General features: G+C 43.9%; 1 protein-coding gene across 6 annotated transcripts in view; it reads right to left on the bottom strand.

Moving 5' to 3' along the window:
* CDKL5 (cyclin dependent kinase like 5) overlaps nucleotides 1-23555 on the bottom strand; it is a 231113-nt gene that overhangs the window by 116449 nt on the left and 91109 nt on the right. For all 6 annotated transcript variants that reach the window (XR_002092672.2, XM_014608233.3, XM_006272645.4 and 3 more), the window contains exons 2-3: nucleotides 22744-22988; nucleotides 21846-21880 (exon numbers count right to left, since the gene is read on the bottom strand). Coding sequence is in view for 5 of the 6 variants with exons in the window: in XM_014608233.3 (XP_014463719.1) it covers nucleotides 21846-21880; nucleotides 22744-22807 (99 nt within the window). In the remaining variant the exon portion in view is untranslated. The remainder of the gene's footprint in view (nucleotides 1-21845; nucleotides 21881-22743; nucleotides 22989-23555) is intronic.

Below are 23555 nucleotides of genomic sequence, written 5' to 3' on the forward strand. Positions count from 1 at the left end.
TTGACGTGCTATTACTCCTTTGGCTTCACAGTTTCGTTTTTTCCAGTGTATTGACTTGGAGTAGCTCTCCCTGACCCCCACACAGCACTTGGTCCTTCAGGCCTTAAATCTGAGCTTTGGCTTTCTGGCTGTACCCTTCTTGCTCCACCTGTGCCCCTAAGCCCAGAACCACTGCCTTGGACCTTGGCTGCTGGGCCCCTCAGGCCCTGGTCTCACCCTCTCAGGCTCTGGGCCCCTCGTTGCAGGTTTCGAGCCTTGGTCTGCAGTCCAGTCTTCCCACAGTGATAGCAATGCACCCCTACATGCTGCCTCCAAGTCACCCCTCACAGCCACTCCCAGTCCCCCGATTTAAACACGAATACAGGTCTAAGCCATAACAACTTTCAAAGTTATATTTCCCAACAGTCTGGCATTGTACCACTCTATGATGATAAATAAACATAACCAAAATAACTTAGCTTCACTGTCGGGTACTGTTGGGCTTCCTTGAAGCCCTTCCAAGGTCTGGAGTTCTTCTGCAGGTCAGAACCAGCCTCCCTTCACAACTGTGGTCCTGGCCAGATGAAGCCTGCAACCACCTCTCTGGTTCACCCAATCCACCACTTCTGCCCCAGGCCTGTCAATCACCATCCTGATTATGCTGTCTGCACTTGGGTTGAACCCTGCACTTGATAGTCCCTCTAGAGTCACGCAGCCAGCTGGTTAGTCCCTGGCTCTCTCTCCTCTTCAGAAATGGGGTAGGGGCCCCATTACAGGCTGCAGCAGAAAGGTGCATGTGCTTGCTTTGAGTAAGCAGGTGTGCGGTTTCTGCTGCGGCTCTTCCTGGTTCAGCTCCAATGTGCCTCCTGAGAACGGAGACATGCAGGGCAGTTCTACCTGGTTGAGTGGCATTCATCTCTAGGTTGCCACAGCAACCTGGCAGAACTGTCTCATATGCCTCCATTTTCAGGACATACATCAGCGCCAAACTGGAAAGAGCTACAAGAGAATCGCACACCTGCCTGCATAATGCGATGCAGGCAGACATGCCTTTCTCCTGCAGCAGCTTCTTCAATTCAGTTCTGATGCACCTCCTGAACACAAGGGCACATGGGATAGTTCCATCTGTCTCTCACCCCCCTGCTTCCAGGAGACACCACATGGAGTCAGACCAGGGAAGATTATGGTAACAGCACATGGTCCTGCCATAGCTGCTTCCCAATTGGGCTCAGGAGGAGGTGCATGGTACAGTGGGGCCTTTGAAACTACATGTCTAGAGATCAAGGGCGGGTACATTGACCCAGTGTACCCTTAGCTACTCATCTTGCTCCTATAATGGCTTTTTAGTAGACCCAGAGAAAAATGCAGATTGAGAGTCCCTAAGGAATGAGAGCAAAAACAATTTTAAAAAACACCTTAAAATCAATTTTGCTTTAACTGTGCTACTTAAACAACTATAAAGTAACTGGCACTGGCAGGACTAAGATATAATCTGAACTCCAATTTGGTTAAAAATATGTATATTTCTATAATAACAGTTCAATAATTAACAATTAATATTTTCCTTTACATAAACATTTATCTTGGTTAAATAGCAGTTCTCTAATAGCAAAATGCTATTGGTCAGTTAGCTACAACATTAGGGCTCCAGTTTTTGCCTTAAGCTGTAAGTCTTTTCAGCAAGTACGTGTGAGGAACAAGGTCACTCAAGTCCAATGATTAAGATAGCAAGGGCTTGCAAAAAACCATTTCCAGATCTCTGTGGAAAATGATTGGTCTGTGGGATTGCTGTCATTTTTATAAGTTATATTTGCTTCCAAATGTATCAAAAGGTGATAGCACTATACTTGATCTGAGCCTATCAGAGGCCAAGAAGTGATAATTAAAAGCCATAAGGGGCAGCTGTACAGCACACTGCTACAGGCCTATATGGAACTCCTACATTAATAATAACATGCACAATTCACTCGCAGGATGGAAGCATGCAGCCAGAAACAAAGTTGGTTATTCACTGGTAACCTTCCAGGAAATAGCAATGTCATCTGCTGCTTGGGCAGCCACCTCCTTACCTATCCAGCCAAAGAATATGAAAGAGCACCTGGCAGAAACTCAAGCAGTATGTCATAAAAGAGAACCAGAAACTCTGAAGGGATCTTTCCCCTCCAAAAAAATTATTGCAAATCACATTTTTGGGCAATCAAGAACCATACATTTGGTCATTGGTCAGAGAATTTCTAATCAACTGGGAACAAATTACATAATGTAGACAACAAATAATTTTATCTAACAAAAGACTTTAAAAAAAAAATTGTTTGCCTAATAAATTTTAAGTTAAAGCAAATAAGATTTATATTTGCGCTAAAGACAGGTAGGCAAAAAACCCTGTCACTTCACATGTTTCTTGTCTTTTTGTAAAATAGGTTGATCTATTCCTTGCTATGTCTGAATTAGACTCACATTATTACCTGCTACCCTTTATGTTACCTATGCTGAAAAAACGAGGGCTCAGCAAAAGTTTTGTTTTCAACATCTCCTCATCTTTCTCAGTATCAAATCAGCTGGCTTAACCTTTAACTGTATCACATTCCTTTGGCTCCAGTTTCACTACCCAAGATTATTCCAGAGATATTTAATTCTGATCACATCGAATCATTGTACTAATAACAGTTGTTCAATCAGGTACCCCGAGACATACCAATCACATTAACCATACAATATCCACTACAACAGGGCATTGATATTGTTGCACATGGCCATATCCTTTCTTGTATTAGGCTCATTTCCGTCTCTGAAGTATTTTTTCCACTTAAGGGAAGAAAAAAAGAATGAGACCAAGTACAAAAAGGCTGATTTGAGCAGCTGCCAAAGGAAAAGCTAAAACTTCAGAGGAGAGCATGGAGCAAGTTTGCCAACTTGTCTGAAGATGCTTTTGTGACCTTCCACATAAGGCCAACTCCCCACCCCCCCAAAATCATTAAGGAGAACCATTTTGAATAAGTGAAATGCACTATTTGTACAATCCAGACAGTGCCACCCCTTACTGAGCATTGCATATCAATGAGAAAGTGCTTAAAATTGAAATAGCAAAAAAAGTCCTTTAAGGGCCTGTTTTAGTAGATATTGCACCTATAGCAGGAATTACAAAAACTGAAGACAAGGTAAGGTAAGCAGCAGGAGGAAAATTAAAAACAAACTAAACTATGGAAATGCACAACAGTAGCATGCCCCAGAGTTCTAAGGATACAAGAAGCAATATTCACTTGAAACCAAATCACAAGCCTTTCAGACATTAAGGGAACCTACACAGGTGCTCCCAGGGTGGAGGCAGGGGGAGCACAGGGCACTTTAATCAGTGGCTCTGAGAGCTGCTCTAGTTAAAGCATCTGCAGCGTTGCATGTATTCAGCATCCTGTTTTTCAAAAAGGTGGTGGGGCCGCTTTAAATAAAGGTTGTTGGACAAACTTTAGTTAAAGTGCCCTGAAGGGCTAAGAAAAAGCAACAGAGCAGCCTGCAGGTGCCTGCACTCCCAATCAGGATTCACATGACCATCAGGAGGCTGCCTGATTGAGAAAAGGGCACAGCTGCAGAGCAGCAGGGCCAGCAGTTTGCTGCAAGCAGCCAGCAGGGGAACATCACTTGGCTGGAGCTGCTGCTCACATGATGTCTTTGGAGGTACAGGGTAGGAGCTATGGGGATGGTGGAGGCTGCTAGTCCTGGGGCTTGACCTAAAACTCCACCCTGCTAGGGATGGATGGTGTGGTGGGGCTGCCTGTGGAGGGGCAGTCCCCAGGAAGTGCCACACCAGTGGCCTAGTGAAAGGCCACTTAGGGTGCCTTAGAGCCCCAGCCCCCACAACCTGGTGGGTAACCTGACAGTAGGGACAGGAAGGGGGCCAGGCACATCTACGGACACCTGAGCCCCATGGAATGTAAGACCCTGAAGTCCCAGTGAAGGGGAACTGGGTGATGGCCCCAGTGAGGGAGTGGAAGGGTGGCCCAGAGAGGGGCTAGAAGCTGAATTCGATCAAGTGTGGGGCAGGAGGCTGGCAGCCATGTAGAATAGGGTCTGAGTGAGACCATCCAGAAGGGCTGCATGTGGGCTGGCTAGATGTGTGAGCGAAGATGCCTGGAGGACCATGTAGAGTAGGGCCCATGGGGTACCTGAAAGGCTGCACAGAATAAGGCGGGATGAGTTAGGCCCAGCGAGGGGCAGCATGTTTGAGGCCATGGGCTGGAGTTGTCGCCAACTTGGAATGCCATCTGTGAGACATGGGATATGGTACAGGGAAGGTCAGAGCCATGTATAACACCCTAGGCATCAGGGCACTTAAATGGGCAGCCTCCCGTATTTTTATATCAGTTCTAAAAGAGCAAGATGTGGTAGGCAAGAGACGGCAGACTGCCCTAGACAGGTGGGCAGGCCGACATGGTGACCAGCCTTGTGACACCCCTCTGTCACACGCCCCCAACGCCATTTTAAAATGCAGGGACACTGAATACATGACGCAGAGGCTGCTAGAGCATGCTAGTTAGCATGCTACAGCAGATTCAATTAATCACATCTACTCCAACACGTGCTAATTAGCACGTGTTGCAGCAGACTTGTTATGTGTATAGGTGCCCTAAGAAGTCAAGATGACATTTTGCCCCGAGGCCAAACTTTTCACTCAAAAAGTTAGGACATGCTGCAAATGGAGGATGGTTACCTTTGTCGGGACCCAGGGCAGCTGGCCAGCAGCTCTCCCTGACTCCCACCCGGGCAGATAAGGGTCCGGGGCCTTAGAAGGCCGTCAGGCGGGTACTTGTGATGCTTGGAGTGGAATTAATTAGGCGGACGCTTATCGGTTGCAAAGCAAGATTATTTACTCACGCCGTCAAGGTGGTGAAAGACGGAGGTTAGAAATACTTGGTTAGTTACAGCTTATAGTTTGTAGGTCGGTCTGCATAAGAGTTCGGTGGTCGGGCAGAGAAAAGGTCGGGCCGGCAGGTCATTGATTTACGTCTCAGATTGGGTCGAGACGCGAGGGGGCCACTGGCAAGTGATCAAGTTGTCAGTTACTCTGATACGTGTGATCAGAGGTCTCCAAGGTTCGTACGGAAGTCCCCCTTCTTCTTCTGTGCGGAAGTGTATTGGGGTTTTATTTGTGTAATAGCCAATTGCTTTTCGCCACATCATAAATTTAATTAGAATCGCCAATTATCTAGTGGTCTTTGCTAGGGTGTTATCATAGGGTTACTCCTTGTTTTTTTTGACCAATTATAATGATTTATGTATAGCACAGAAGGCTAAGTTTTATCTCTGTTAGTGGCACAGCAATACATTTCTTTTTGACATGTGCAGCAAAAAGGCGGTTATTGGCAAAAACTTTTGTTAACCCTTAGTTAACTTAGTGTAAAACAAAACTGCTTTGAATGGTTTTACTTGCTTGTGACATAGGCACTACTTAATTTGGTTGTGACAACCTTATGTAAGCACTCCAATCAATTTGAAAAATAACTAAACCTATAAGCAACCCTATACTTCTAAAATCATTATAGAAAGGAAGAGCCTTAGAGTGAAAAGCTTATCAAAGGAAAAGAAATTGTACAAACCAGATATCTAGTCAGGCAGAGAATGTTCTACCATAGCTGGGAGAAACAGAAAAACATTAAGTGGTGTTAGCTAGCTGGCTCAATTTGAGAGACCCAGTGACATCTTGATGACTCTTTCCACCTGCTGTAAGAAATTACAGCACACTAGGCGCTGTTCTCCAGTTAATCACACAGATGTAAATCGAGAACAACTCCACCATCCAAGGGCGCCAGACTTCCATACGTAGATCCTGAGGTGGTGCAGAGTCACTTGGAAGAACTGGATGCCTTTAAGTCGGCAGGCCCGGATGAGCTCCATCCGAGGGTGCTGAAGGCACTGGCCGACATCATTGCAGAGCCACTGGCGGGAATATTCGAACGCTCGTGGTGCACGGGCCAAGTCCCGGAGGACTGGAAAAGAGCTAACGTGGTCCGCATTTTCAAAAAGGGGGGAAGGAGGACCCGGGCAACTATAGGCCAGTCAGTCTCACCTCCATCCTTGGTAAAGTATTTGAAAAAATTATCAAGGCTCACATTTGTGAGAGCCCGGCAGGGCAAATTATGCTGAGGGGAAACCAGCACGGGTTTGTGGCGGGCAGATCGTGCCTGACCAATCTAGTCTCTTTCTATGACCAGGTTACGAAACGCCTGGACACAGGAGGAGGGGTGAATGTCGTATACTTAGACTTCAGGAAGGCCTTCGATACGGTATCCCACCCCATACTGGTGAACAAGTTAAGAGGCTGTGATGTGGATGACTACACAGTCCGGTGGGTGGCGAATTGGCTAGAGGGTCGCACCCAGAGAGTCGTGGTGGATGGGTCGGTCTCAACCTGGAAGGGTGTGGGCAGTGGGGTCCCGCAGGGCTCGGTCCTTGGACCGATACTCTTTAATGTCTTCGTCAGTGACTTGGACGAGGGAGTGAAATGTACTCTGTCCAAGTCTGCAGATGACACAAAGCTATGGGGAGAAGTGGACACGCCGGAGGGCAGGGAACAGCTGCAGGCAGACCTGGACAGGTTGGACAAGTGGGCAGAAAACAACAGGATGCAGTTCAACAAGGAGAAATGCAAAGTGCTGCACCTAGGGAGGAAAAATGTCCAGCACACCTACAGCCTAGGGAATGACCTGCTGGGTGGCACAGAGGTGGAAAGGGATCTTGGAGTCCTTGTGGACTCCAAGATGAACATGAGCCGGCAGTGTGACGAAGCCATCAGAAAAGCCAATGGCACTTTATCGTGCATCAGCAGATGCATGACGAATAGGTCCAAGGAGGTGATACTTCCCCTCTATAGGGCGCTGGTCAGACCACAGTTGGAGTACTGCGTGCAATTCTGGGCGCCACACTTCAAGAAGGATGCGGATAACCTGGAGAGGGTCCAGAGAAGGGCAACTCGTATGGTCAAAGGCCTGCAGACCAAGCCCTACGAGGAGAGACTAGAGAAACTGGACCTTTTCAGCCTCCGCAAGAGAAGGTTGAGAGGCGACCTTGTGGCTGCCTTTAAGTTCATCACGGGGGCACAGAAGGGAATTGGTGAGTATTTATTCACCAAGGCGCCCCTGGGGGTTACAAGAAACAATGGCCACAAGCTAGCAGAGAGCAGATTTAGATTGGACATTAGGAAGAACTTCTTCACAGTTCCAGTGGCCAAGGTCTGGAACGGGCTCCCAAGGGAGGTGGTGCTCTCCCCTACCCTGGGGGTCTTCAAGAGGAGGTTAGATGAGTATCTAGCTGGGGTCATCTAGACCCAGCACTCTTTCCTGCTTATGCAGGGGGTCAAACTCTATGATCTATTGAGGTCCCTTCCGACCCTAACATCTATGAATCTATAAATACTTGGCCTTACAGACAGGTAGGCATTTAAAACAGCCCATAGATTATACCTCAAACCATATGAACAAACACAGAACATTTGTAACAGGACTATATGGACAAAACAGAATACTGAAACACTTGTTCACCAGGGATCTGGGGTTTGCATTCACCACAGAAAAATGTGGTAAGACCCAGATTTTCCCATTTTAATGAGAAAAACCTGGATTTTCTCCTTTAAAGGAGAAAAATGCGGGAAACAACAGGTTTCCTCTTGCAGGCTGGTGGAGTTCCAGCCTGTAAGGGGCTGGAGGGGGCAGAAGGGCGGTCAGGCAGAGGGCACCACGTGCATGTACACATGCACATGGCTGCCAGGCAACCTGGAGAAGAGTTTCCTGCAGGTAAGTCTGGTGGTTCAGGGGTGGGCAGATGGCAGATTTGAGGCTTGGCTGCAGGGCCTGGATGGGGAGTGGGATGGGGTTGTGGGCAGCTCATCTTTGGGGTGGGAGGGGCTGGCTCCCCTGCACACACTCACAGGGAGGGCATGGGGAGCACATGTCCCCCAGACTTCTACATGGGTGGGGGAGATCGGGGAGGCTGCTCACTGCGGGCTTGGGTTCCCACCTGCTACCCTCCCACTGGGTGGCAGTGTGGAGTTGTGCCCCTCGCTGCTGCTGGATGGGCAAGGGACAACTCGCCATAGCAACGTGGAGCTCCCAGTGGCGGCAATGAGTTTCCCCACCTGGCCCCACTCTATCCTGCCACACTGGGTCCAACCTGCTGGGCGGCAGAGGCCCAAGAGGGAAGGCAGCAGGGTGGAGAGCTTGAGCCCGCAGCAGGCAGCTTGCACATGCCCCTCCCCACTGACAGGCATGCTCAGGCCATGCCACCTGCGGGGGAGAGGGAGCTGGGCTCCGCACTCTGCTCTGCCACAGCAGCTGCTGCCTCCCGCAGCTGGGCAGCAGCTGGGGTTTGGGCACTGCTGCAGTGGGATGGGGGCGGGCAGGGGACTGTAGATCCAGCATCTGGAGGCCCCCTCTGGCAGGGTTTCAGGGGGGTGGGGACCTGTGGTTGAGGAGTGAGAGGCACCAGGAGGGCTGTGGGTGGGGAGTGAGGGCAGTGGCAGGTCCAGGGGGCTGTGGATAGGGAGCGAGGGGCACTGGCATATCAGGGCTGGTCAGCGCCACAAAGCAGGGGGGGATGGGGACAGGACACACACAGCCGCAGCTGAACCTGTGTCCTGGTGAGTGAAGGTGGCAAGGGGAGTTCTGATTTTCCACGATAAATGCCCCAAAATCAAAGACCAAAATTCAGGAAATTTTTTTTCTAAAATAGGTTTTTAGAATTTATTTTATTATAGTGATTTATTGCTTCCAAATTGTTTTAAAATTGTAAATATATCAATAAAATAGTATTCCACTGACACTACATACATGCATGATGTTTTATTTTAATCATGGAAAAATGCGGATTTCTCTTTTTAACCAGAGAATTTGCAAATTTTTATTAGAGAATTTGTGATTTTTAAATAGTGAAAACCAGGACCCCTATACTCTGAACACCACCTGTTCTTATGGTCTTGGAAAGATCATAGTAGGGCAAGAGACTTTAACAACACTCAGCTTGTTAAAAGGTACCAGTATCACAGTAGCTGTTAGAGAGGGTGGCTAACACATCCCAAAGTATCACCGATCCTCAGCTGTATTTTTAGACCGCTCTGGCCTTTGAATCTTTTTATAACACTAGAGCAGCCTCTGGCCTCCTCCAAACAGGACACAAGGGGATTTGACCCCACAGAAAACAGCAGCAGGATGACTGGACAGCTTTAAACTACATCTGCAAATTTACATGTCTAGCTTAGGCTCCCTATGGTTTTCTTACACGAAAAGTCCTGGTCCTGAAAGAAGCTGCAACAGATGCAGTTATAACAGCAAACCTTCCTCCCATGCCATGTCAGTATAAGCCATTTTACCCAGAACAGGAGCAGGGAGGGTGTCTGAGTAAGGACTGGTGGGCTAAAATGAATTATGCTGGCAAAGGACAGCTTTGCTGGCATAAGCTGGGTCCTCTGAGACAGTGCTTGGCTGGCTGAGCAAAACAGTGTACCTATATAATAAAGCACTCTTGGAACCCTGCAGACGTGAGCCAGGCCCATGGCGAAGGGAAACCAAATGTGTGGGTTTCATGGGATTACCTGAAATGTTATATAAATACAGGATCATAACTGTGACACAAGCAGACCTAGAACTCTATGACTTTCTCTATCCTGTTCTCTCTCACGTGGGAAAAAGCTCTTTCTATATGGGAAGGGCTTTGTAAAACAAAAGGAAAGCACTGAAAACAATATTCATGGTTCAAAAATATGTGTTTAGATCATTAGGTTATCTAGTCTGATTTCCTTTACTTCATTGACCATTAAAATTTCACCTGGTTACCCATTATTATTAGAATACATTTTTCAGAAAAGTATTCAGTCTTGGTTTATATACATCAACAGACCAGGGGGATCTACCACCTTTGTTCATCCTTTTTCCCCCCGGTCCTTAAATCATCCTTGCTTGTAAATTGTACCTTATTGCCAATCTGAACGCAGTCGTTGGCCCTTGTTACACCTCCTCAGATAGATTTAGCATCACGTATCTTCGTCCCACAGAAGTACGTCTACATGAAAATCAGGTCACTCCTCAATATTATTTCTGATGAACTAGACAAGTTGAGCCCCCAAGCCCATGAATCATTTCTGTGGCTCTTATGTATGCTCTTCAATCTTCTCAATGCCTCATTCTAAATAAAGAACCAACCAGAACCAAATACAGTACTGCTGTATCATCTCAGTGACACAGACAAAGGTAGAATTACCTTCTTACTTGCACTTCCTTGCGCATATATTCAACTTTTTCATTAGCTGTTTTCATCATAACCCATGTTGGAAGCTTATGTTCAGTTGCTTGTTCACTATGACCCCTACATTATTTTCATAGTTACTGTTTTTCATGATACAATTCCACCCACCCCACTTTTGGTACAGATAGACTGTCTTGTTCCAATGTGTATAATGTGTATAATTTTGCACCTGGCTGTATTAAAATGCATTTTGTATGAAAGAAGCTAGCATGCAAGCAATACTGCTCATGCTACACAAGACTGTTTAGTTCTTATTATTTAACACCCTGATAACCTTGTGTCATCCCCCAATTTAAAATAATCGACCGTGATTTCACATGCATTTCCAGATCAGTCATAAAATGGTTGAATAGGATCAGGCCTACCATACAACTCTCACAGAAATACTCATTTTCAATGACTGCTCATTGATAACTTGTTTTGAAAGTCTGCTACTTTGCCTGTTCTTAAACAATGTAAGAGGTTGTTTAATGATATTATTTAACACTAATTTTATCACAGTGTTCTCCAGTTCTAAAAAGAATGCCTGGCAAGGGTATATTCATATTATTATGTATGTAGTTACCTTCAAAATCAAGCATGTTTATAATGTTAAATGATGAAATCACACTAGTTTTATAAGAAATAGGTCTTGTCAAGCAATATTGACAGCAACTAACTTTATTCCTATCCTTGAATTCATTATTAATTAAATCTTGTATCATATTTTCAATTTTTCACCTGAGACTGACTTCAAGCTAACTGGCCATTACGCAAAGTCATTCCACTTGCTTTCTAAGAGAGAGAGAGAGAGAGAGAGAGAGAGAGAACACTATTATACACACGCGCACCTCCCTCCCCCCTTCCCCCCCCCGAATTGGTGTCCCCACTGCCATTCTGAAGTGCGGGATGTTGAATAATTAGAGTGGTTCTTGGAGTTGCTCTAATTAAAGCGCCCCCCCCTGAGCCCACCCCCAGAGCACATGTATAGATGCCCCAGAGCTCCAGACATTCAGCTATTTTGATCCCAGATGCATGGAAAGAGAAAGGACACGAGTGGGAAATCTGTTAACACATACTTCCTTTTTAGAAAGATTAGGTTTGCCAAGCTTTCATAAAGCAGAACATTCATCTCTTTCCTTATACACATTGTCTTTCACATAATTAAATAGCTTCATCCTTCTTTTCCAATATGTGGCCTGTGCCTGCTCAAATACGTGTTACTGAAATCCTGCTTTGAATATAAACATCATATTGTCCTCTGGATTTTTCTCTGACACTGATTAATATATTATCTGAGTGTTTCATATATATGAATCAATTTATTTCACAAGGACCTATTGGTGAAGGGATGGTATCTCTATTTTACAAATGAAGAACTGAGAAATAAAGATTAGGGTCGACTGTTTCTCTCAATTAGGGGCATCTAAAGTACAGCTGCTGGTACACATTATATGTCTGGCAAGATTAACATGTTAATTGTAACATAAATAGCTACTGCCTGCATATTCACTGAATTTATTGCATCATAAAATAGCAAATCAGCCACAAAGATATTACTTTAAAATGTGTAACATCTTTATGGCTGGTTTATTTGGTGCCATAAACTGAATGTGTGGCATAGCCCATCATCCCAATGCCAACCATCAGTTGATGATCATATTGGGACATGTCTGGAACCTGGCTGGGGGCTGCCCTGGTTCTGATGCTGACAATCAACTGATTATTCCATTGGGTGGAGAAATCACAAGGACCTGGCAACTTAAAAATCAGAGGCTTCAAGGAAAGGCTGTTATAAGGCTCTTTAAGATGCCAGGTCCCAGTGAGCTGCAGGGCCTGAGGCAGATCTAGAGTCTAGCGCACAAGCTTTCCCCCCTCCCAGATCCTGAAGACTGGCCAGGAGATAGCCTGGGCTGGAACCAGGACCTGGGCAGCCTAGGACTGAATCCCAAAATTCACTTGAGTCCTGGGGTCTGGGACAAAACCACCTCATGCCTAATTGGTGGGACTGGGCTGTGTTACCTGTCAGCTATGTGTTCCTGAGGAAGACCTGGCACCCAGCTTGCTGGACTTACAAAGGACTTTTTCTATTCCCCACCTGCCACCCATACCTCATCTACCCAAAACTAAGCAGCAGAAAAGTTTAATAGGCATCTCAGGCCATACATTCCCTGGTCCCAGTATATAAACTTGATTGACTAAAACTCGGTTGCGGGGTTAGGGAATGCTGAGGCAAGAGACCAACTCAGAGGGGGTATGGGCAACATTTGAACAATGGTTAAGGGTTCATCAGTGTCCAGCCCGTTGAAGCCCTGACCACAAATGCTGTCATACTTTTCTCGGGATGACTGGTGGAAGTCCTCCCCACAAAGTTTATGAACACTCCAAGTAATCCCCTTAAGTCTGTTAAAGGACTACAATAAAATCTGAAAGTCATGCTAAGCTGAGGCTTATTCACAACAGGTAAAATACAGAACACTGATGCTGTCTTCACAGTGCAAGCATAGTTAGGCCATCTGAGAAGAAACAATATGGTATCACTTCCAGTATATCTTCTATAGTCATAATTTCAAGCTGGCTCCTAGGTATCTGGTTATTCCTTAAAACTTAATGTTTTTCCTGGTTGTTAATCAGTTTCTTGAGATGTTCCAAACCAGATAACCTCCTGCCACTGAAAAAGGTCATTCATTTAAATTTAAACTGTTTATATAACAGGATCTCCCTGTCAATTATGGCTTGGGACCCTCTTGATTTCCACAATTAAAAGAATGCTTTGAAGAGGGTAGACTAAGGGTATAAGAAAGCTGTAAAGCAGCAAACAGTGTGCTTCAAGAGGGAGAAATCTCTCTGACACCATCGGCTGTTGTTCTTGAGAAGCTGAGAGAAACAGATTGTCTCCCTTCAACGACTGTGTTAGAAACTTTGTTTGTCAACAAATCACCCAAGTGCCTTGGAATGGTGAGGTCCCAGCTCTTGCTCTCTCTTTCTCTTTCTCCCCCTTTCTCTCTCAGCATAGCTTTCTGAACCTGAATTTTATTAGTTAAGCTTGAGCTAGGTTTCCCCAAAAACTCAATTAAACCAGGGTAATATTGTAATTGTTTTGTTTGTTTTTCCTTGAATGGCTATTACTACTAGTACCATTATAAATTTCATATACTTAGCAATAAATAACTTTTATAGTCAAACTGGTGGTAACTGGGTGTATTTTTCCTTCTCTAGTTCCCTTCCACACTTGGTCTGCTGCAATGCTTTTTCTACCTAAGCCAAAGATCCCTATGAAGCCCAAAAATACTGTGGGGTCCGCTCATCAAGAGGCTACCACTACTAGGACAGTTAGGGCAAAAGATTGGGATGTGCTGAGTTTGAGACACATAAGGGGATCAGCTTGTATAGGCTGATTGACCCAGTTTGGCTCAGACATGACCTAATGAACTGAATGCTGGCCCATGAGGGTGTCAGCTAGACACCCAGGCGGATTCAGAAGTACTCTGTTCACCTGCATGCTCGTGTCTGACTGCATTTTATTGTTACCTTAATGAACTGATTCCTTGCATATGAGGGTGTCAGCCTGTACATGCGGATCAACCCAGCTGGGTCAGGCGTGTCGTGGTTGAGAGGGAGAGAGAGAGACTGGAGGAACCCAGCCCCACTGAAACTAAGTCCTGCAAGATAGCTCCTCTGGGGGTAAGGACTTGCAGAAGGGAGAGATACAACTCCATACAGAAACACAAGTAATACAAGCAGCACATTGATAGAATTCCAAAGACCCTAAAAATGTATCCCTAAATAAATGAACACACCCCAAAGTGATGGGCAAATCTGGTAACGGCTGGGGGCAGATTGAGGTCCTGAACGTAGCTGCCCCATACTATATCCCTGGAAGATGCTGGGCATGCAACTGGGGATGGCAGAATTTCTTTAAGAAGTGACCAACGTGAGCAGTGGGGGATGGGTGAGCTTTACTTGCCCATTTAAAAGAGCTGTCCTGAGTTTGCAACCAATGATAAGAGAGTGTGTCTATCCCACTGCTTCCCTAGGAGCCTCTTTAAACCAGCACTGTGCAATGAGCTGCACCATGGACAGCACCATAAGCTCAACATCAGGGATTCTCTCTCTGATGTCAGGGTTATGGTGGCTCAGGAGCATTACAGAAGGGGTATGCATTCAGCCTGGGCACCCAACTGTACACCCACTTTTAAAAGGTCCAGGACACAGAGACCAACATTAGGGAAAGGCTCCCTGATGTTGGGCCCAGGGCACTAAGACCTATAAAACTGGGAGCCCCAGGTGCATGCCTGCTTTATGTTCCCAGACACCTGGGGAGTGAGAAGCTGGAAAGCTCCCACGGTGCAGGTCCCCCCAGCCATCCCCCACTGGAAATCGCATAACTGGGGTTTGAGAAATCTTTTGCCCATACCCAGAACTGCATAACCTGCTATGCAGATGTGGCATGGCAGGTCATGCAATTTGGGATATGGGGCATAAAATTCCTCAGATTCAAATTCTGCAAGTGATAATAGACTGAAACACATACAGATGAAATTTTTAAGTAGTTAGCCTTGTATAATACTTTATACACCAGGAGCAACAGCGAGTGCTCAATAATTATGCAAATCAAATACCAGGGTCTCAAAATGGTACAAAAAAGATGAACGTACTATTAGTGACCTTATGCGAAAGGTTTGGATTAAGTCAGCTACCCAGCATCGCACAGGAAATCTGTCACAAAAGCAAGTTAGGAAAAAATCACTCCCCAGAACACACACAACCATAAGAATCATGAAGCTATCCTTTCTCTTCCAAGAATCCCTGACTCATTTATTATGTGCCAACTTTTGCGACAAATCAGGCAGAGGCCTACAGGCAACAGGTTCCCATAAGCCCTCCTAAGTTGGGCAAAAAATAGCATATGGCCATGTAATAAAAGACTGCATCATAATGCATATGCACAATGGAGTCTAGTTAAGGTTGAAACTAGAATTCTGGGATTTCCTAACTTTTGAGGAATTTGACTTTGACCTTTAACATACAACAAAAACAAAAGAAGCAGCAGCAGAATGAAAAATGCTGCTTTATGCCTGAAAGCTCATCAAACCTCTCTTGCAAGTATACAGTTGGTCCAATAAGAGTTATCATCAAAAAAACAAAAGTACCCACAAAACTTTAGGTTCTTTTAAGTCTCATGTACATTTCCTGAACCGTCATAGCCACAAAATTCCAACCCTTCTTTTAACACAGACTACGATTCTAAAAACAGCAATACCAGCTTTCAGCACCGACTTTACAGGAAACTTGAGGAGGCAAGTTTAGAACATTTAAGTCATAATTTAGATCTCTTGATGTTTGGGCTAATGGAACATAGACCAGTGGTTTTCCCGAGGGCATACATTTGCCCATTCCTACCCAGACTTTTTGGCTAAATACAGACATTCAGGGGTATTAGGCAGAGGTTAAATCAATTCAAAATGTCTGCCCAATATCTCACAAGTCAGGATAAAGGGGCTAGTGGTGGGGTTGCGAGTCTGCTGGGGTATGGGGGTGGGGGAGAAGGCATGACCCATAATGGGGGGGGGGGGGCAGGCACGACCCATGGGTGCACATAGCTACTGGCCGCACATATCTACAAACATACACCCCCATCCCTCCCCACACTGGGCCACACTGGGACTTACTTGCTTGGCAGCAGTGAACACTGATGAAAGCAGCTGCACCCAGAGTGGTTTGTGGGATGGGGGTTGAGAAGGCAAGAGGGTCCGGGGAGGAAAGGGGGCAAAACATAGCTCAGTGCAGTGGTGGGAGGTGAAAAAGAGCAGTCCCAGGGCTAGGGCCAGTGGACTAGTTTTCCCAGCCCTGGGGCTGTGCAGGGAAAGTATACAGTAGTTCCATGCAGCCATTTGACCTAAATCAATTAAGTTTGATACTTCATAGATCCAGGTATATCTTAAACTTGGTTCTTCAATTTTTAGATTGGTTTGTGTGCACGGAACTTCTGTACAGTTACAGGGTTAGACTGACTGCTAGCCACTGAGACCAGGTCTGTAAGTGTAAGGTTGGTACTGGGACAAGCTAAGTTTAAATCAGGCGGCCATTTTGAACCCAATTTAACCTCCCCAAATGTCTGTACTTAGCCCTTAAGTGTGAGCCTTTCTTTCTTTCTTTCCCCCAACATGTCTCCCTCCTAGTTCTCTCTATTCCCAGTCACTGCTTCATCTCAGTTGCATTCTTCTCTCCTTCTAATCCATGGCCCAGTTGCTTTGCCCAGCCTACCTTCTTATACCCTACCTAGTTCCCCAATTCACCCTCTCCTAGTGCCAGTTTCTTGGCCTGCTCAATCTCAATTTTCCACCTCACAGCTCCTCATCCAATGTTTCCCTGATTGATGGTACCTGGCCTTCAGTCTCATCCCCTCCCCCCCCATCCCTGTCCACATCCTCCCTTTCCAAGGGAACTCCAACCCCAATATCACCTCTCAGCCTCCTCATGCAATCTCAGTGTCCCTTTCCTCAATTCCTGTCAGTGTCAGTTCTCCACATTCAATCCATCCCATCACCTTCCTTGGACCCTGCTGGTTCTCAGTCTTCGTTGGATTCCATCCCTTTCCTGACATTTGCTCTTAAATTACCACTCTCTTTCCCTTCTGACCTCTGCTCACAGACTCCTTGCTCAGCTGTGCCCAATCTCTACCCTCATCCAACTCCTAGTACCAGTTCCTAGCCCCCTTGATTTTACTGTCCCAGTCTATCCTCACATGTCCAAATCTTGTCCTGTTCAATGGCTGGGCAAGGGAGCACTGACAGCATACCCAGTGATGCGGCACTGACAGCGTAGCAGAGACCATTTCCCTGATTTTATTTCGAGGCTGAACCTGTCAAAACCTGCAGAAGCCTGGAGCTGCAACTGTAGTTAAAGTTTTGTTGCAACATGCATGCCCAGGTCCAGACAGAACATCCAGTAATTTAGTTGCTACAATCTGAGAACTGTCAACTGAACCCATGAACTATAAGCCTTCAAAACCTCGCTGGCCAAATTTGGACAGATTTTCAGAGACAACAAATGGCTCATTCCCAACCCAAAGGGAAGGCAACTGCCAAATTTTTCAGTCTATGATCCAAAGCTTGGGAGTGTGAGCACTTTTCAAAGAAAAGTTGCTAGAATTCATTTATTTACTTGCACAAAGGCCAGCAGTGGCTGGATATTAAAAAAAAGAGTTGGGTTTAAGCAGACATGCTCCCCCTGGAAAAGTTCATCTGAAACAGTTGAAATTTGAGGGAAAAACAGTTATAAGCAGCTTTTTTATAATTAGGGATCACTGTATCTTGGGCTTCATGGGATTTCAAGGGAAAGTCCAAAATTTAGCGTTTCCCCCTGAAGTCCTGGAAAACTGTGATCACAAAAAGAGAGAAAGAAGTCTTGCAGACATCAGACCTGCCATTGAACACAATGCTTGATCTCTGGGAAGCTGAATATACAAATAAATAGCCATTAATCAAAAAACAACTATGGGGGAAATTTGCAGGGGAGGGGGAAAGGGAGGGGGAAGGAGTGGAAGAGAACACACACAACTGTGTGCGTAGCACTACAATAATGAAGAAATCTTTCTCATTGTGGAGGAGTTACTTTTGCTTTTCTGATGATGTGCCCTTAACACAGAATAGCTATGTGTCAAAATGATGAGCCTTTTAAATAACCCATTCCCCCTAATTTAAGCACACCAATGGACTAGGTAGTAAACTGCCTTTTTATCATATCATCAGTAAGTCATCAGTAAGTCACTATATCTTGGGAAAGCTTTGTAATTAGGGAGCCAGACCCTCAGTTGATATAAGTTTTGTCTCAGCTCCATGGACTTCAATGCTGATTTACACTAGCTTAGAATCCGGTCCCATTTTACATTACCACCATATTTAAAAGGCTAAGTAGTTAAATTCCTACATTCTAATTCTCAGAGATAATTACTACTTCCAGGAAGAAAGGAAAGGAAAGCTGCATTTGCTGAGAGATCATCAGAGGGAGGGGGAAAGAAAAAAAAGGATGACAACTCTCAAATGACAATTTATGGAGATTTCCAATCTATACTCAAGAGAAGCCTTTGACTAGAATAGTATGTGCATTTATAGATCATCACTGAGCTGCACTGACACCACTGTGAAGGACAGGAAGGGAGAGAGAAAATTTATTATACTGAGAGGCAAACAATGATACGCCTTATCTTGCTCCAAATACTTTAAGTACAATTTTTCTCCCTCCTATTCTACGGTGTGCATGTGCATCACACACACTGACATCTACGCTACTGTTAGTTAGTAGGGCTACTGGTAAAAAAAAAAACCTCCATCTTCTTGCTTTCTAAATGGAAAGACTTCCTGGTTTTGGTCCCCATTTCAGTAAGATGCAGCAGTTCCAGTAATGTCAAAGGAGAAGTGGTCAGCTGCTTAAAATTATGCCTGATGAAACAGAGCACCCAAAGCCTTATGTACAGACCCTCCATATGAGATCCTTTGGTGGGAAATAATAGCAGTGAGATTAAATCAGAAGGGAAAATAATATTAATTTTCACACAGAAGAGTGCAATATGTCCATCTGGACTCTTTACATCCAGACTCAAACTTTTTTCGAGAAAGAGCTTGAATTCATCTACAAGTTGTCCAACTAAGTTAATGAATCACTGGGCAAGATCTAGATTTGTGTTACAGAGAAGATTAGACTAGATCACAATCATTCCTTCTGACCTCAGAAATGTATAAAAAGGATGGAAATATATTTAGGACCATGATCCATTAGGTGATGTTACACAAAATTTTATTTTCCTACACAACAAAACCCAGAGAAAGCAGCCATACAGGCACAGTTGCATCCTCAATAATGATGGTTACCAAATAAGACCAAACATACAAAGGACTGCTATTATTAATTTCTAAAACATAGGTAAGCACCAGTAAAGGATTCAAAGATTATTTAAGGAGGGATACTACTGTATTCTCGGACAAAACAGACAAAGATCTGAGACTGTATGAACATGACAAATCACTTTCTATGCAATTCTGGAATTCATAACCATAAAACAATCCCAGGAGTAGAATCTTCAAAGGCATCTCTTGATATTAAAACTTGAATCTTTATAGTTATTTCTGTATTATTACCACTAATTTATTTTTTAAATTATATTTAAACTAGTAATCATCTTTTTGGCACATTTAATCTCATAGATAGTCCCCTAGATGCTCTCAAATTTAGTCCTCAGTAGTTGAAACACTTAAATATTTTAACTCCCAAAGTTATAATAGTCAAAATATTCAGGATAAGATGCATTTTCATGTTTTTCTCCCAGTGATACATTACACCATACATTAAACATCACATACTGAATTGAGGTATTTGAAAACTAGATTCCAGGGGTAGATCCTCCACATTTTCATATTAGCTTTTCAAGTAAAGCTATGGAAGAATACAGGAAGTAGCCTGAATAGGGTAGATAAGATTTAAACTTCAATCTTTTGTCATCTTTTATCATATGGCAATTTGAAAGGCAGTAGTATTTGATGTCCAGGTTTGTCATGACAATATAGTGTCAGAATAAACAATAGTTATTTATCTGGAGAAGGCTCTTACAGACAGCAACTCACTAGATGTTCCATGGTTTGTAGGTCTTCTCCACAGTCACGTATTGGCAGGGATCTTCAGAATTCACACTGGAAATGCACCGCGCAGCAACTTCTTTAATCTTGGGAGTTTTCCTGCACTGCCACCGATTGGTGGAGGGGCCCTATAGCTTGATGCTTGTGCCTAATGGCCGGTAGGCGAAAACTGCAGCATATTTAAAATTGTGGTTTTCTCCTTCTGGCCATCAGGGGTGGGCAGTGAGTGATGGGACCCTTTACCAATCAGTGGCAGGGCAGGCATGTGGGGGAAACTCCAAGATTAAAGAAGCCACCACACTGTGCACTTCTTGCGCGAATTGCGGAGATCCCTACATACTGGACTATCCTTCATCTTCCATTTACGTATCAGTGTGGTTAACTGCAGCACCAGTGCTAGGTTCTATCATTGTTCCCTGACTGCTCAGCAATACTGAATGAAGTAGGTCCCCCTCCAGTTTTTTTGACAATCCTCAAAAATTTTCCATCATATCCAAAAGGAAAAGCAACATTTTGAGTATACCTTCACTGCACAGTCAGTCAAGTCAGTTTCAGTGTGAACACATATGTCCCTATAGCAAAGCCCTACCCACATTTTGGTATCTTCACTGTTTCTCCATTCTCCCATGTATGTTCCATGGTGCATCTATGAAATTAAATCTATTTGTGCCTGCTCAAGAGAGCCCCGTGTGGGCTGCGAGTGGCTGTAGCATAGAGCACCAGCCATGGGGTGGGCAAGGGGCCGCTTTTCCCCACGCTCAGCTTTTCCCCAGGCTACTTTTCCATAGGCTCCCTCCCTGCCCGGGGTCCTCCACTGCCCTCCCCCACTTACTTGAGGTTCTGGCACCGGGGCAGCCACGTGGTCCCAGGCCAGAAGCTCTTGCTGGGGCTTCTGGCTGTGGGGGGCGGGGCAGGGCCAGCCCTGCTGTTATGGGAACCCACCGGGGCTTCCCCTGGCTCCTACTGCCCCTGACTCCTGTCATTTTTGACAGGAGCCAAAAGCAAATAAATATAAATTTTGTAAATTTTATTAGGGGCCCTGCAGGCCAGCTAGAATAGGCTGGATCTGGCCTACAGGCTGTATTTTGCCCACCCCTGATAAAAGCTCTCTGCTTAGCAATGGCAGCTTAACATTTGGCCTAAAACCCTGGAAGAAGCATGAGTTATCTGTGTACAAACTACCCTAGCATTACGATCTGCAAAAATAACGCATTATGTGTTGCTAGATACACGCATATTAATCATTTCGTCTGAAGTACATAGAGGTTATTTCAGGATATGTCTACACTGCAGCCCAAAAAGCAAGGCAAATTAGTGCATGCTGAGCTCATGCTGGTGTGGCTAGATTGTTTTGCATATGCAAATGAATCCATGTAATATTATCTCTAATCATAGCAGTGCAGACCCAGACCATCAGACTCCATTCCAATCTCAAGCAGGTTTCTCTTTTTTCTATTTGTCCTTTGCCAGTTTCAAGAGAATATTGTTTTACTGCAGTTGCATTAACCAACAACATCTATGGAAAATTTCCCCTAAATAACTTGTTGCCATACAACAACCAGGTATGACTAATTTCAAAACATTCTAGTAGAAACTAAATATGGTTGTGCATCATGCTATGACCTTTTTCTTTATCCAGCTCTCAAGTGTAATCCTTAGGACTGCATCTGAAATGTGCGCAAAGTGGTAATACTTAAAACAGTTTAATAAAAGTATATATTGTACTTAAAAATTATAAAATTAAACTCTCTTCTGTATTTCATTTCTTGCCTGAGTCACAACTGTTTTCAGTCTCAATAGTAAGAATTTAAACTGATTACAGGACAAAGTCTACCCCACAGATATTAACAAAACTTGTCTAATGACCATTAATATCCCAGCCCTCTTGACCTCCCCATCTGAGAGTTCATTCTCATTTTCATCTACAGACCAACATCTACATGCAGTTTAAAGCATTTGGCTTACCTTGTGTCTGCATTTAAGTACAACCCCATAGGCTCCTGGAAACAAAAGCAAAATGTATTACGGATATGTTGTTTCCAATACTATTTTCTTAGACCACATGCAAAGTGCCATATTTTCTCACATACAACATGCACCTTTTCCCCCAGGAACTGACTGCTGGAAATTGGAGTGCACATCATGTGAGACATACTGTAAGAGCAGGTTTTGCTGCTAACCAGGTAAAACTGCAAGTAAAATCTGCTGCTGCTAAGTTACTTACTACATGGAAAGATCTTTTTTGAGAAGCAGGATGGAGGAAAGAAACCACATGTATTATATTCCAGGGCATGCTGTATGCAAGGAAATAAAGAACTTCACTGAATGTTTGTGCCACGTCAAATTATTAAAAAATAAGCCACTTAGAAATATTTTACAATCTATTTACTTTATTTTCTAGAAATATGATTATATATTTGATTTCAAACTCATGCTGGTATCCGTACATTTAATCTCAAGGGAATTCTTGGCTGCATTTGTAATGGTAAAATGGTCACTTTTCCATTTACAATATTATAAAAGCCTTCATAACTAAATGACAGTTTAGCTGAATATGTTGTTTCTGATTTAGAAGTAAATCAGAAACAACATATTCAGTTTAATTCTGTCTAGTTCTTCAATGCCCAAAATTAGGAACAGACTTGCTATACAGCCATCAAATTTTAATATGAGTGGATTGTGAAATAAAATTTTTTGCTGACTTGATAAAATACTTTCATTTAAGAACAAATTACCTTGATATTTCAAGACAAACATCAACAGTTTTCAAAGGGATTTTTTCCATTTATTAAAAAGAGGAATATTACAAGTAGCCCCTATTCCCATTCAATTCTAATTTATATTAGATAAAGAAATGGCTTACCTTCACCTACAACCCCAAGGATCTCAAATTTATTCATCACATTACCAATGTTAGGAATCTTCATCAAGACAAATTCCTCTTATGTTGAGAGCCACAGAACATGGCACAAGAGTGAAGTGTCTAAGGGTTCACAGTAGGCAAAGAAAAAAAAACCCCAAACCCGAAGGCTTCTGGTAGAAGAAATCCACGTTTGTCGACTGGGCTTCTCACATAGTTTTCCTAATCACTAAACATTCAGTAGTTTCCTGTGAAGAAAAGAATGCGATAATTAGCATCTTGTTTTACTGCAGCCAAAGAGAACCAATGGCAAAGATTCATACTTTGCTCTTAATACTATGCTAGTTTATCTCAAGAGTTATTTTGCAGTCATTCCACATTTTATGATCAACAGAATTCTGAAATACAGGGAAAGGATTTCAACACATTATGACTACATGTTTGACACATGGCAGAGCTGGTTTTGTAACCCCATGCACACAACAGAATGTCTTTTAAAATAAAACTACATAAAAATGTTTCCTGCTGAGAACCCCCGCCCCCCCAAAAAACCCCAAACTATGACAGTGGGTTGTTTAAAAGACACCAACCAATGATTTTTCTTCTTGTTTATGTCTGCAGCTAATTATAAAAATCGTTTGTGATTAGGAAATTTATTCTTCACTCATTCTAATGGTAAAAAAAAAAAAGAGACTAAGGTTTTCTCCTTATTAACAATTGTTAACAGTTTCATGGTTAAACCTATTAGGAACTTATTTTAAAAGGTTAATCCCCAAATACTTTTTAAAAAATTAATGAAAAAACTAAGTAAGTAA

Source organism: Alligator mississippiensis, chromosome 1 (genome assembly GCF_030867095.1).
Source record: "Alligator mississippiensis isolate rAllMis1 chromosome 1, rAllMis1, whole genome shotgun sequence".
Lineage (NCBI taxonomy): Eukaryota > Metazoa > Chordata > Crocodylia > Alligatoridae > Alligator > Alligator mississippiensis.